At 42.8% G+C, this 15,519-nt stretch overlaps 1 protein-coding gene and 1 non-coding gene across 2 annotated transcripts in view; both read left to right on the top strand.

Annotated features, from left to right (window-relative positions):
• Positions 1–15,519, top strand: part of MINDY1 (MINDY lysine 48 deubiquitinase 1) — a 67,765-nt gene that overhangs the window by 31,506 nt on the left and 20,740 nt on the right. The window contains exons 3-4 of the mRNA XM_078670634.1: positions 634–691; positions 12,049–12,113. Of these exons, the coding sequence (XP_078526760.1) occupies positions 634–691; positions 12,049–12,113 (123 nt within the window). The remainder of the gene's footprint in view (positions 1–633; positions 692–12,048; positions 12,114–15,519) is intronic.
• On the top strand, positions 1,050–1,139 carry LOC144801107 (Z30 small nucleolar RNA). The gene has a single exon (XR_013604983.1). It is a non-coding gene; the product is annotated as a Z30 small nucleolar RNA (small nucleolar RNA).

Below are 15,519 nucleotides of genomic sequence, written 5' to 3'. Positions count from 1 at the left end.
CTTTTGTAGTTGCTTTGTTGATGATTGTTGTAAGAATTTTTGCATATTCTTTCGTGGAATCTCCGTCAATTCCATGTATGTATTGGCGTCGTTGATATGTTCACAAACATTTTTGTTGTAAAAATCTGTGTCCATGATTGAGGGCGCCTGTGAGTGAGTCACAAAGTGCTCGACGTCTTTGAAAAAGTTGTGAACCAAGACATCGTCAACATTTTTAATGACAAATGCGTCTGACTTGATTAACTTTAACAACCTTGCTTGTGTACCACATGTATTTAGAATGTACATTTACTTTGAAATTGTACTTGGTCACTTTCAGAAAACTACACGCCCCCCTGAGGAAGGGCAAAGCCCGAAATGCATTGGGCCACCGGGCCACTTGTTTGAACATTATGAACGCAATAATGTGATGAATCCACAAAAATAAAAGAATGAGATCAACTACAAAAGAGAACCTTGATTAATTAATGTTTTTGAAGAAACTTAAGAACTATCGCTTTGAGTGCCCTGGAGGGACACTGGTCTCGAGGGGAAACAGTGCGATTTTCAGCACCTACAGATAAGAACACCACATTAGGAGGTGTTTTATAAAAATAAACAACACACATTTAAAGTTTACTTCTCTGGTTTCAGGTGAAATTACCACCACAGAAGGAAGTCATCACATCTGAGGAGTTGATGGCTTATCTTGGTAAGTAATGATTTGTATGCATTTTTGCTTGGGTTGTTTCTATTCTGAAATTCTAGTTTAGAAGACTTGTAAGAAAAAGCATTGTTTGGATAATGCATATTCTATCAAGATAAACCTTGAACTGGTTTATGTGGTGTTCCATTACGTGTGGATGAATCTCTTGACATCAGTCAGCGCATTCGCTGAACAGGCTAGAAAGTTCTTCCATAGTCTAGAGGAGCTGCTATCGTCAAGATAAAAAAATCCAGTGTTATCAGTTGTGTGGTGGTTCTAGTGGGCATTTTGGTGTCGTACTGTTGCATTGTTTTATAAATTAAACAAAATAATTATTAGCACCATTAGCTGGAGTTTGTAGGAGAAGCAATGATGAGCTGGATGTGTCTGACCTGGTAGTGCTTGTTACTAGGCTCTGACCAGGATGTGAGCACTTAATCTTCTCTCTGAGCTGATTCCGATTGTAATTGTCTGTGGGGGAGTGGACCATCTTACCCAATGCTACCTCCCACTCGCACTTCTCCCTCTTTTTGTGTCCTAATGGACTGGTAGGTGGTTGGTATATTTTGCTAGCTAGCTTTTGGAAAACTTTAAATTCGATAATTTCAGATTATGGGTATGTTTTTGTAATTGTCTGTTGTGGCTAGTAATTATGTAAGTCTAAACATATATATTTTCATATAATGACTTCTGACTAGTCAGTTCTTGTGGCAGGTACTGGTGAGGTCACTGATCTTGAAATATCAAGGAAGCAATTCATGGGGACAGGCTATTGCCAATTGTTATGCTCTGTTTTGTTGTTCGAAAACATACTCCTGAATTTACTGAATAAAAAAACCTGGTGCAGCCAACTTTCCTAGTTTAGATGCTCTTATTTTCGATACAGTACGATTTTATCTTCCTGCTTCATCACAGTGAATTCTTTTTGGCAGGCAACAAGTCTGTAAATGGAATCTCCAGTTACCAAGACCTGTGTTTTAATGTATAATATGCTACCTTGCAGAGCTTCATTATCCCCATTCTTTCAAGCGTTCGGGCCTACAAATTGAATAAAGTCTGTTTATTGTACAGCCTTTTTAGAAAAACATGTGTTTTTTTTAAGAGTTTCAAAATGTTTAAAACATTCTCAGTAATGTATAAATCGTAAATGAAATACCATCGGTGAAAAGAGAACCCCCCCTCCCCTTTACAAAAAGCATTCGGGACTGTCTCCATGGGAATGACCCTACCGATTTTGAAAAAAATTAGTTGAGGTCCCAAACTAATCTAAACGCCAGTCTCTAGCCTTTCGTTATATGTTTGGCTTGTAGCTTCAAAGTTCAATTGTGTAAAGGCTGGTAGTCTGGATTGGCATGTTAATGCTCCTCTTTCGTCTTCTATACATACTACAGGTTTCCAAATTTTTATGAGGTTCTCTCTGACTTTATCAACATGTCCTATTAATCTTTCAAAAACATTGGTACCCCAATTATGCTAACACCACAAATGCCATTTTGCACTACGGATTTGTTGACTGCTGTTCAGACCAGAACTACACACAGACATATTTAGAATTCCACATCGTAGGGGGGGGGGGTGCTTGGGTACATGCTGAACAAAAGGGTATGCAGAGCTCTTTCATAGATCACATGAAACCTGTTCTCTAGTGTGTTCGTGAGTAACTGGCTTTATATATCAGAAATATATTTATCCTTGAAACCTACCTCATTCCTGTGCCTGTATTTCCAGGATCAGAGTTGTCAAAAAAAAGTCATACCCATTTTTTATTTTTTTTTAATAAAAAAAACCCAAAACATTATTGGTGCTTTTCACTATTTTGGAATATATGAACGTATCCTGTGAAACCGCCCCAAAAGAATCTGCGCGTTGCTCTTTGTTTAAGCCAGGAGAGAAAATATGTTTTTTTTAATTATTTGAAGGTTTGCACATCTACATTTAAACTGTGCACGTGACAAGTAATGTTAATTAGAATTGTAGGCCCCTTGACCCATTCTGTACTGCTCCACTGATGCTGTAGTCCTGACATTCAGAGGCCATTTCGTACAACTCTACTCAAGGCTCCTGACATACTAAATAATTTAGCAAGGTACTCCCAACCTCTAATAAACACTCTGTAGCATTGAGCCTGTGCGGAAAAGCCCTCTCTGCTCTCCCTGTCCTTCACAATTTCCTGCTCTTCAAATGTATTTTTTACAGAGTGAGAAGTCTACAGAGAACATGGGTATGTCAGGAAGGGGTGGTAGATCAATCCTTGGTTGTAGATCAATCCCTGCCAATAGATGTAGATCTCCCCTATGTTGAACGGGATATCCCACCTTTTGCAATTTATCCCCTCCTGAGATACCCTTTACTCTTGATTCCCCTACTTCGAGAGGCTTGGCTCTTTCTCCAGTATTCAATCTTTCATAGATTCACATGCTTGTATCTTCCCCGTCGTCATGGTGGGAGTCTCCCGGTATATAATAACCATAGCAGTAGAAGAAAAAAACTGCCTGGAAGCCATAGAGTAGTGAAACCACTAGGTAACCTCTCCTCCTCATTATGTGGCCCAAACTACAGCCAATCAGCAGCCAGCACCAGCCTACACCATTCCCAGCAGAGCCACCATACCTCAGATTTCCAACCGCCTTCGTGTGAGAAGGAGTCTCCCTGAGCTCTGCTCAGTTTATTCTCTCTTCACTGAACTTTTGACCTTTCACAGTTGGAAGTCAGGTACTGTTCTTTATTATCAAACTTGATTTCTTTCAATATGTCTGAAAACTCCAAGAAGAGCCTTTTCAGAGCTTGCAGGTCCTGTGGCAAGGCCAGACTGTATTCTGAAGATCCTCACAAGGAATGCTTGTACTGTTTGTACCCTAAGCATATTCCTAAGGACTGCAAATATTGCCGGACCTTCTCTGCTAAAACACTGAAGGATAGAGAAGCGCGCCTCTTGTTATGGCTTCAGAAAAGGAAAACTCATGACTCTGAGTCTGAGGGAGAAGCCAAGGGACACACCTCTAAGAAATTGAAAAGAGGGTCCTCTGAGGAAAAGGGTGAGGTGAAGAAACAAAAATCAGGAAGATCTAAGGAAGGTGAACCTTCTACTTCACTCCCTCCAACTCCTCTCAAGCCTTCCTCAGAAAAGAAGGCTCCGTCGTCGCTTCCGTCGACGAAATCTACTGAGATTCCAGTCAGACCGTCGACGAGGCCGTCGACGACCTCGACGACGACCGTCTCGTCAACGACGACGACGACAATCTCGACGACGACAGCTTCGTCGACGACGATGACGACGACGTCTCCGTCGACGGTGAGTGCCAGACCTTCGTCGACGGCAAGATCTTCGTCGACGAGTATCCCGCCGACGATGCGAATGATTGTCCCGTCGACTGTCCCGTCGACGGTCCCGTCGACGGCCCCGTCGACGATGAAAAAATCGTTGGCGATGCCATCTCCAACAAGAATAACATCAACATATATTTCTATAAAGAGCATTGCTCCCTCGACGGGAGCGTTGACGAGCAAAAAAGGTGAATTTTCTACGCCCAAAATTTCACCCTTGCTGCCCTCTACCATTCTGGACTGTCAGGAATCAGAGGAGGAAGGTTCTGTTGGTGTTGCTTACAGTCCTTCGCAACTCCATATTAAACATCAGGATTCCGAGGAGGAAGACCACCAGGGGGCACAGGAACACTTCTCTTTTACGGAGCGGCCGGTCAAAGGCCAGATGAGATACGAGTCATTTCACCAGGCCTACCACTATGATGATGAAGAAGAAGTGGATACGCCTGTGCGGGAAGAGGCCATGTCGGTGCCTATTTCTTTAATATCGGACCTTAGAAGCATGATTGATAGCTATTATCGTCGCTTTCCTGAAGATAATGCTCCTGCGGCCACTGGAAAAATATCTCAACCTGCAAAGGAAATACCACTGGCTCAGCCGCCGCCTCCTCCTCTTCAGAAGGAGGTCCAAAACGTTATTACAATTCGTGATGACTTAAATGATTCAGATCAGGATGATCAAGAGGAGGAAGGGGAACTTCCTCAGGATGAGGAAGTTGGAGATGAGTGGGATCAATATATTGCTCCAACGTCCCCGGCTTCACCTTTGCCTCAGTCAAGCTCTCCTCCAGAGGACATAGCAAGCTTTCATGATTTGATGGGAAAAGCGGCAAAGAGATTTAAGCTGGATATGCCAATCAAGGAAAGCGAATGCTTCCTTTATGATTTCAAGGAGTCCTCCAGGAAGTCGGTAAGAGCCATTCCTATTATTGAACATATATGGGATGAAGGGCTCAAACTAATGAAGAATCCTGCATCAGTCCCAGCATCCATACCCAAGCTGGACAAAAAGTATCGTGCTGTAGAGAAGGCTCCAGCATGTCTTATTGGTCATCCTCGACCGGACTCAGTTGTAACTCAAGCAGCGCAAAAGCGCTCCAAGAACCCTATGGCAACATGTCTGGTGCCCCCCGATAAGGAGGGCAAGAAGATGGACGGCATAGGTAAACGTTTTGCAGTCATGGCAGCAGCTTCCATCAAGGCTACCAACGCGATGGCCCTTCTGAGCCGATTCAATAGACAGATGTGGTCTGACATCGCTCCATTACTGTCGCACCTTCCGGAGGACAAGAAAGAGGAGGCGAATACCATCCTGCAGGATGGGGCTAGAGCGGCGTCGGAGTCCATAGACGTGGCAATGGACATAGTGTCTATAGCTTTCCGCCAGATGGCAGGAGCGGTAACCCTACGGAGACAAGGATGGCTCAAGGCTACGTCCTTTCGGCCGGAGGTCCAGGCTAAAATATTGGACATGCCATTCGATGGCGAAAGCCTCTTCGGTAAACAGATTGATGAAACGTTACAAGGGATAAAAGCAGATACTGATACTGCTAGATCCTTGGGATCTTTACAGCAAGGTCGTTATCAGTCCTTTCGTGGACGAGGATCCAGAGGACGCTTTCAACAGCAACGTTCCTCTTACCAATCAAATCGGTACCAACCTTACAACCAACAGGGATACCGCCAATACTCCTCCAACCAACAATACCGGTCCTCGAACTCTTCTTTCCAACAACAAGGAAGAAGAAAGTCCGCCGCCAGAGGGAAACAAGACTCTGGTCGCAGACAGTGATATTTATCAGGCGCCTCCAATTCCTCTTCAGATCGACCAGTTCCACTACCTCTCTCAGTTTCTTCCGCATTGGCAGTCCATAACATCGGACAGATGGGTATTAGACATCATTACACAGGGTCACACCCTGGAATTTTCGCAAAGGCCTCCAGATCGTCCTCCTCTCTGCAGAGTTCATCAACATATGGCAGCTCTCAAAGCAGAGATCTCATCACTCATTCTGAAAGGAGCAATAGAGGAAGTCCCATCAGACCAGCGAGGAACAGGGTTTTATTCACACTTCTTCCTTATAAGGAAAAAGCAATCATCAAAATGGAGGCAGGTACTGGATCTCAGAGATCTGAACACATACATAAAGAAAATTTCTTTCCGTATGCTGTCCTTGCAGGAAATTCTTCTACTGCTCCGCAAGGGAGACTACATGGTCTCTCTAGACCTGTTGGACGCATACTTCCACATTCCGATACACAAAAAACACAAGAAGTATCTGCGATTCATGGTGGCGGGGCGCCATTACCAGTTCAGAGTTTTGCCTTTCGGCCTGAAGTCTGCCCCCAGAATATTCACAAAATGCATGGCTCCAATAGCGGCGCATTTAAGGCAACAAAGTCTCCAGGTGTTTCCATATCTGGACGACTGGTTAATAAAAGGACCATCGTTTCAGGCAACACAGAGATCCCTTCGGATGTGCACAGATCTCTTCCACAAATTAGGCCTTCGGATAAACAAAGAAAAATCATGTTTTCTTCCGACTTGTACTCTGCAATTCCTAGGAGCAATCTTGAAAACTCAGGAAATGAAAGCTTACCCATCAGAAGAACGGGTAACAAAAATCTTGAATCTGACTGCATCTCTAGCAACAAAAAAGTTCACTTCCATCAGAATATTCAAGTCATTACTGGGAATGATGTCCTCTTGTATCCCATTGATTCCCAATTGCCGTTTACAGATGAGACCGTTGCAAGAAGCCCTGGACAAACAATGGGTCCAAGCCCTGGGTTCCTTCGAAGACAAGCTGGTCATAACCCATCAGATCAAATGTGCAATGTCATGGTGGGGTATCAGGAGCAATCTAACAAAGGGCCTGGTATTCGAAACTCAATCTCCAAGCTACGTCATGACATCAGATGCTTCATTACGAGGTTGGGGGGCACATCTACAAGACCTAGAGGTTCAAGGCCTTTGGTCTCCTCAGGAGACAACACTTCACATCAATCTCTTGGAATTGAAAGCTGTCTTCCTGGGCCTTCAGGCATTCCTTCCCAGGATCCAAGGTTCGTCGGTCTTAGTGCGAACGGACAGCACGACAACAATGTTTTACCTGCGCAAGCAAGGTGGAACGAGATCAAAACCTCTGTCGATTCAGGCACAAAGAATCTGGAAATGGCTACTGTGTCAAAACATATCGCTGCAAGTGGAACATGTTCCAGGAGTAGACAACTCAAAAGCGGATCTGTTAAGCAGGTCATCCGACATTTGCCACGAATGGGAACTATGTCACATCCAGCTGAATCGGATTTTCAATGTGTGGGGCAAGCCAAGTCTGGACCTGTTTGCAACTCGAGACAACAAGAAGTGCAGACATTATGCCAGCAGGTTCCCCCAACAGGGTTCGAGAGGGAATGCTCTTCACCTCCGATGGACAGGGATGTTTGCTTATGCCTTCCCTCCCTTTCCCCTAATTCCCTTATTATTGAGGAAAATGAGATCAGAACCTTGCCAAATAATACTGATAGCCCCAGCCTGGCCGAGGCAGTTTTGGTATACAGAGCTTCTCCAGTTGTCGGTGGAGCCAAGAATTCAGCTACCACCAACCAGGGATTTGATTTCCATGAACAAAGGCCAAGTACTTCATCCGCAATTGACATCTCTAAAATTGTCGGCTTGGAACCTTTTGAGCACGAGTTCCAGTCATTAAATATCACCCCGGAATGTCGTGAAATCTTGCAAAGTTCCGCAGCGCTGTCTACCAACAAAACATATTCCGCTAAATGGAAGCGATTCTGTATTTGGGGCCTTGCTCATGCAGTACATCCTTTGACGTCTTCTCCAGAGCAAATTCTTCCTTATTTATTGCATTTAGCCAGATCAGGGCTTGCGCACTCGTCTATTAAAGTCCATTTGGCAGCAATATCTAGATACAGAAGATCTCCAGGATGTCCATCTTTGTGGTCTAACAGACTGATCAAGGAGTTTTTAAAAGGACTATTCAGAAGGTTCCCTCCAATTAAGCGTCCTCCACCCACATGGCAACTTAACACAGTCTTGTCACAACTTATGAAAGCTCCGTTCGAGCCTATTCACAAATCTGAACTGCAATTTCTGTCATGGAAAGTTGCATTACTGCTGGCGCTCACATCAGCCAGAAGGGTTAGCGAGATCCAATTTTTTCTATACAGGATCCCTTCATACAATTCAGGCCAGATAAGGTGATGCTAAGAACTAATCCGAAGTTTGTACCTAAAATACCTTCGTCTTTTCATCTAAACGAACCAGTGATCCTACCTACATATTTTAAAAATCCTTCTACAGTGGCTGAGAAAGCTCTCCATACTTTAGACATTGGCAGATGCCTAAAGTTCTACATTGAAAAGACTAAAAGCTTTCGCAAATCAAACCAACTGTTTGTCTCCTACTCGGGGCCCAGAAAAGGTCTGGCCCTGTCACGTTCCTCCATCTCCAGATGGATTGCATCCGCCATTGTTTTTTGTCAAGAGAAAGCAGGAAGGCCTCTCGACATGAAAGTCCGGGCCCATGATACAAGGAAGATGGCGACGTCTTCTGCATTGCTAGCAGGAGTATCACTTCCAGACATATGCAGAGCAGCGACTTGGTCGAATGTGCATACATTCACGAAACATTACTGTCTGGACACGGAATGGAAAACAGATGCGGCAGTGGGACAGGCAGTTCTACGACATCTTTTTAAATAAGGTACATGTTTATGAATGTTATTCAAATGTTTTTTCTATATAATGTGGTTTTTCCATATGTGCTAATATCTGAAATAGCAAAGTTTTACTGTTAGTATTTTTCTTTTTCTGAAAGGAATTTATGGCACGCAGCCCCGAGAAAAGAAAGGGGTCTAGCCTAGAAACGCTCTAACTACAAATACTGCTATCTACTCTGATACAAGCATGTGAATCTATGAAAGATTGAATACTGGAGAAAGAACTAGTTACTTACCTGTACACTATGGTTCTCCAGTATTATCTTTCATAGATTCACATGCGCCCTCCCGCCTCCCCGTTTCCTTTAGGCAGACCACCTTTTTTATCTCTGGTTTCCTGCATAGCTCACTCTTGGGCGGTAGGAAATCTGAGGTATGGTGGCTCTGCTGGGAATGGTGTAGGCTGGTGCTGGCTGCTGATTGGCTGTAGTTTGGGCCACATAATGAGGAGGAGAGGTTACCTAGTGGTTTCACTACTCTATGGCTTCCAGGCAGTTTTTTTCTTCTACTGCTATGGTTATTATATACCGGGAGACTCCCACCATGACGACGGGGAAGATACAAGCATGTGAATCTATGAAAGATAATACTGGAGAACCATAGTGTACAGGTAAGTAACTAGTTCTTTCTTCCACCTCCCTCTGTGCCAGCAGGGCTTAATCTTGAGTCATGTGTCTAAAGACAATTCACTTCTTACTGTGCACGTCAAAAAAAGAACGATCCTAAGATATTCAGACAGAAGCCTCTAGCACAGATTCCCACACACTCCAGCTTGTCCACAGGTAGAATACAACAGACCTGGATATTCTTTATTTCCCGTCCCACAGGTGAAGTTGGAAGCAGGTTTAGGTGAGCAATAGGTTATGCAAAAAGATATGTCTTCTTTATTACTATTTCCTCATCCTATTTGAAGCAGCTGTCGGGCAGTTTAATCTCTATCTACACATAACGTAAAATTCCAAATTAACAGAAAAAAAATAAAATACAGGAAAACCCCACCACTCTGAATTTGGTTTTTCATCTATCACTTGGATTTAGCAAATATATCTTGTGCTAGAAACTGTCATCAATAGGGAGGCTTCTGGACTGGTTATTTTGTTAGGCCATATTCGCAGGGTTAAAGCGGGAGCTTGAGAGACCATTATAATGCCATGAAAATAGATCCCTGCATGGGAAAGAAACTGGGGGATGCTATGAAGCAGAATCCTTTATACAAATATCATATGCTTACATACACACAAACGTTTTAAAGTCAAGTGGACGTTCAGTAATGAACATATTCTTCCTTGGACTTTTCCTCTAATTTTCATGGCCTTTTCCACTTATCAGTCTTGTCCTTGGAAAGTGCAGATGGCCAGTTGTGAAGCATTTACTCCTCTCCGAATGGATGTTGTGGAAGCTCAGTGTTAAGAATTGCTATAAATGTTTTCTCAAGTATCCACTAATCTTTACTGACCTGCCCTGCTCTCAGAAGAGCAGAAGGACTACAAATTTACTGCAGTGATTACAGTTTGAGAGCAGATCGGATTATTGCATAATCTGTATCTATCTCGCAAGGAATAGTAGGAGAATATAAGCCGGTTGAAGTTAGTCGGGCGATTTTCACAAAAGTCCAGACTAACTTAACTCATCAGTGGATGCCAAGATTCAGAACATAAAACAGACCGATAGGACCGTTTGAAACAACTGTGTTTTAATAGCTGGGAAGAATAGTTCTGTGGGACCCTTTGAAGCAACTTGTTGGTGCTTGTTAGTATTTTATCTAACATTCGTACAATGCATGCCCCCACCCCTATTCTGAAACGGTGGAGAGGTGGATCAGGCACTCTAAAGTAGAACATCGTGGCAAAGATCAATGCAGACATTCATGAAAACCATGGTGGTATGGGGCATTGATGGAAGTACATACCACAGGAGAACTTTGTTTGAGCAACCGTCCCATGTCTGTCTCTACATGTCGTAAGAAGTGCAGTGCTGTCACCTTGCTCGGTATCAGCAGATATCTACATCTTATGGCCATTGTGGTCTACTGAGAAAATGTAACTGCACTGTTGATGTAGACTTTTATAGGCCTCTCTGTAACATTGAGTTTGGGCAACTTAAAAAGATGCAAAGTGTTGCTAAATGTTGCTGTTCATGCTTAGCCCAGAACTATGTGTGATTTGTTCAGACCCGTTCCAGACAACTCAAAACCAACCTATCTGAACATTGTGAGCCTTAACATTTAATGAAAAAAGACTTTCCTTGAGGCACTGGTAACTCCACTTTTCACATCTCGTGTGAACCTGACCTGCTATTTATTCAAATGGGGTATGAGTTCCATTGCTCAGTATGGTTGCTGTATCTGTTATGGCAGAGTTTAAGACCATTTAGTATGGACAATATATTGTTTCATTGGACCGTACCAGTACTTGTCTGTCAGCTTAACACTTTTATTGAAACAGGTCTAGCATATTTTAGCAGAGTTTTATACCTTTGAAGGGCAGAACTAGGTTTTGTCATGCTTGACTCTTCCTCCGTTCCTTCTAGGCCTAAAGGCAAACGTTTGGACTGTGGTGATAGTGTGCTCACTGCCTTTCTGAGGCAGAATCTTCTTTCTGCATGCCTAATCCCACTCCACCCTTCAGAGGTGCTGGACTATCATGAAATCCTGTTATGCGTCTTCATCCATTTGCATGAAGATTTCAAATCCATCATAAATAGGACTGTTTAATTTTGGTGATCGGCGAGGTAATAACCTTGTTAGGACAGTTCAATTTTGGGAAGACAACGGAGTGGCTCAGGGCTAATAATAGGTGGTATAAGCCTTCTGCTACAACATTCCAATGTTGTTCTTTCAGTTTCTCCCTTTTTTAATTTGGAAAATTCTTCCTTCAGTTGGTGGAATGTTCCAGTAGCCTTATAGCCCTTCTGTGTCTGTCTGTACTGGTTGTTAAAGGCCCTCTCCTGCGTTATAGACTCTCACCTGTGGCTCGGTCCTCTTACTCTGGGCATTTAACAGTTGTTATGGCCCTCCACAATAAGCTATAAGGCTGTAATAAAACATGGATGTCTAGCTCATAATGACCCATTTGCTTTATACAGCGCCTCTCATTTTCCTTACTTAAGTTGTACCTTTCTACACCACATAATACTTAGATGCACATTTACCTTCTCTATATTGATTATTTAGGTTGTGTTTTGGTTTATTTTGGTTTGTAGCTTTATGACTGAGACTCCTTTGTAGAAGGCGTTGCTTTTGTTTATTATGGAATTGTGAAACAGCCTGACTATACACTTTTTTTTTTGTCTTTTAAGGGGAGTGTTTCCTGTCAATTAAACCCCAAGAAAACTCTGAAGCTTTGCAGCTAAACTTTCAACAGGTGAGTCTCTAATATAACATAGAAGCTGCATGTAAGAAGGTGAGCGCTATATAAATAAAAAACGTTAATCTGTTTATTCAGCCAGGTTTGTGGGATTCCTTTTCCCATTGAGTTGTTCTGAAGCCTGGATTTCATTAGATTGTGAAATCTTGTGAGCCTTTTGCTCAACATGTCCAGTGGTAAAGTTATAGTGAACACCGCTGCAATGACAATCTGCAATGAAATACAGCATTTAAGCTTTAAAATGTTTTTCTTTCACAATATATTGGTTTATTTTTGTGGAAAACTTCTAGGCTAGTTATTGCTTGTAAGAGCAACACTGAAATCTGCCAAGTGTAGCACATCTCGTTCTTTACTGGTTTGCCAAATAGATTTTGTTGAGTTTTGTGTAAATTTCTTACTCAAAGTTTTATATTAGGAATTCCAGCAATTTCATAAACCTTGCAATTTTTTTAAGGGCAATCGTGTGAATTCCACACGTCTTTCACATTTTATATTCGATAGTAATTACATATTTTCTTTTGATTTTCATTTTTTATCCCTTTTCCCAAATAGAGCCAGCTTTAATTGTAAGCTATACAAAAAATGTAATTTGCAATCTAGGAAAACCAGCAGATTTTCAAAAATAAAGTATACTATTTATCGCTAGGATGTTAGATGTATGGCCTGAAATACAAAATCTGGAGTGTCGTTGCTGGAGACGATCAATATGCAGTATCACGTGTCAGTAGTGAGTAAGGTACGAGGCGCCCTTGTCAGAGGCTTATAAATGCCTGCCAGATGGTTAAGGCTATTCCCACGCCAGATGGCCACGGATCATAATCCCATAAGAGATACATGAGTTAATGCTTCTGTTACAGAGTTTGTCTCCTCTCTGCGATTCAGGTCCTGTCGGAGAAGACTCGTCTTTTATCATTCCAAGTAAAAAAAAACAAAAAAACAACCTCTGTTTAATACTAAAGACATGTCTGTCTGTGTGCTGGAGAAATGGTCAGTTTATGGTTTATATGGTTAAATGCAGCTCCTCTTCTTCAGACATGACCGCTCCATATTTTAATACATATTGCATCTTCAAAGATGTACTAATGTCATCCCACTTGCTTCTTTATATTTGACCATCGGTGTGTCTGACCCTCAAAACTCCCTTTGTGTCTCTTGACTAGAGAACCACTTCCCTTTTTCTACATATAGATTTTTTTTGGTTCATTACGGAACCCTAATATGGTGACTTACTGAATGTTTTCACCTTTAAAACGTATATTAATCATTATATTACTGTGACTTCTTTAGCAAAATCTCCTGTGCAAATGGAACACGGGTTTCAGCGCAAAGGAATAATTTGCTAACCGTGCATTATGGCAAGCATTCATTGCAGATCATGTATATCATATTATTATTTGGATATTGGGGTGCTCTCAACGGCTGGTATAAAGCAACCACCACAAAGTGTTCCACAGAACTTATCAAACACGTCCAGGGGCCATATTACATAAGTGCCACAGGGGCGCAACGGGCATTTACGCCCCCTTTGTGCACGCATTGGGCACTTCTGTAATACGAAAGAGGCCGCAAGCGCGGATGTGGCTGCTCCTTTAGTACCGATATCGCTTGCCCACATGTAGCGCCAGTGCTGTCAAAAGCGGACATTCCCTCATTTGCATTGGGGTGTGGTCACATGCAAATGAGGGAACCACTTTGCTTCTTCGCCCACACAATATTACCCACATGTGGGCAGAGGAAAACATGCCCTTAGGAGGTGCGCTAATAATTCTCGAGGAGGGGCTATGGCAACAGAATCTTAGGTTGAGCAATCAATAAGGTCAAAAGTAATGAGAGACCGGAGTTATTAGTAGACAGACCCCCCACAGACACGGTGACGGAGGGTGACCAATCTAAAGTCAGGCTGATTCAAACTTTCTCTTCAAAATCAGAGGATCAGGGGTCTGGTCCAGAAGAACAGGAATATCCTCCAAACAGATGGCATATTAGGCCAACTGATATCCGATACACCTGATGTCATATTCAGGAGGAGTGCCTTGTTGAAGGATATTCTAGTGTAGAGCCACTGTGAAGATAAACCCCGAAATAAGTCCATCATTACGGGGTTTTTCCTGTGTACTGCATGTAAAGCCTATAAGAACTGCAGGAAGATGGAGTATGCAGTACCAGGGAAGAAAGAGAGGAGGCCCATTAATAAGCTGCTGAACTGTAATTCCAATTTTGTGGTGTACTGCCTACTATGCCCATGTAGATTGCAGTATATTGGCAGTACAATACACCTAATGTAAATGTATGTATACTTGTAAAGCGCACTATCACCTTTCAGGCATCCTGGCGCTGTATACCGCTGTGGAACCCTTCCTGGCTTTCCCTGTGAGATGCCCCCTACTGGGCACCCCCAAGGTGAAGCCAGGCATCCTAGCGCTTTCGGGGCCGTTGGGGAGATTAAGCAAGCTATTGCCCGGAGTTGCAGAGTGGGACCCATGATTAGAATAGGCACCGAGGCGAGAATTATCGAGTCCACGGACATTGAGCCCCAGACCCTGCCGCGTCGGGAATTGAACCCTGGTCCCAGGCCAGACTTCTGCCACAGGGTCTGCCGCTCTAATCGGTGAGCCACACTTCTCCATAAAAAAAAACCCAGAAAAACAGAATCCTCAAACGTAAGAGGGCAATAACTAACCAGGACAAAACCTACCATTGCAAGACATTTCTCAGCGTTACATGAGGCCTACTACTGCATTGACCAAATTCCTGCAAAAGAAAGAGGAGGATACGGGGTCAAACTCCTAAGGAAGCTAGAGGCCAAGTATATAGTGGATCTGCGCACCCGTGTCCCGTGGGGGTTGAACTGTGTGGTCTTACATTGGTTAGATCAGTCTGTGAACCATCCCCTTGAGCTCAAGTAAACAAATTAATATTTCCAATGAATTCCCACCATGTCGCACTATATAGAGATAGTGAGATATTATTCAAAGAATAACAGGTTCAATTATGATTGATGAACTAGGCTCATTCAGAGCTTGATTGTACCTTTGACGTTATTTGGGGTAATGGTGTACTGGAATATTGAATTGGATTGTAGGATCAAGCCCAAGTATTTGCTTATTAATTGTTGCAATTATATTATATTTAGGGGCTAGTAATTCTTCCTTTTATGAATCGTGCATAACATTTCCATAATGTGAATTTCATCCTACCAAAATGTTGTGGATCCCTCACATTTGCAGTGAAATCTTGACGGTGTTAAAATGGGTGACACTCTTTTTCTCTTGGAATGTGGTTTAACTATTAAGTCCCCTCTTTTATTTTCCTGCCTGCTGCAAACCAATGAAATTAATTGTTGTTATAAGTCAGCTTTTTATATGAATTCACTGACCTTGACGAAGGCCAGGAGGCTGAAACG

The sequence above is a fragment of the Lissotriton helveticus genome, chromosome 12 (assembly GCF_964261635.1).
Source record: "Lissotriton helveticus chromosome 12, aLisHel1.1, whole genome shotgun sequence".
NCBI classification, from domain to species: Eukaryota; Metazoa; Chordata; class Amphibia; order Caudata; family Salamandridae; genus Lissotriton; species Lissotriton helveticus.
Note: the sequence above shows the minus strand (reverse complement) of the source record. Positions and strands in the feature narration are given on the sequence as shown.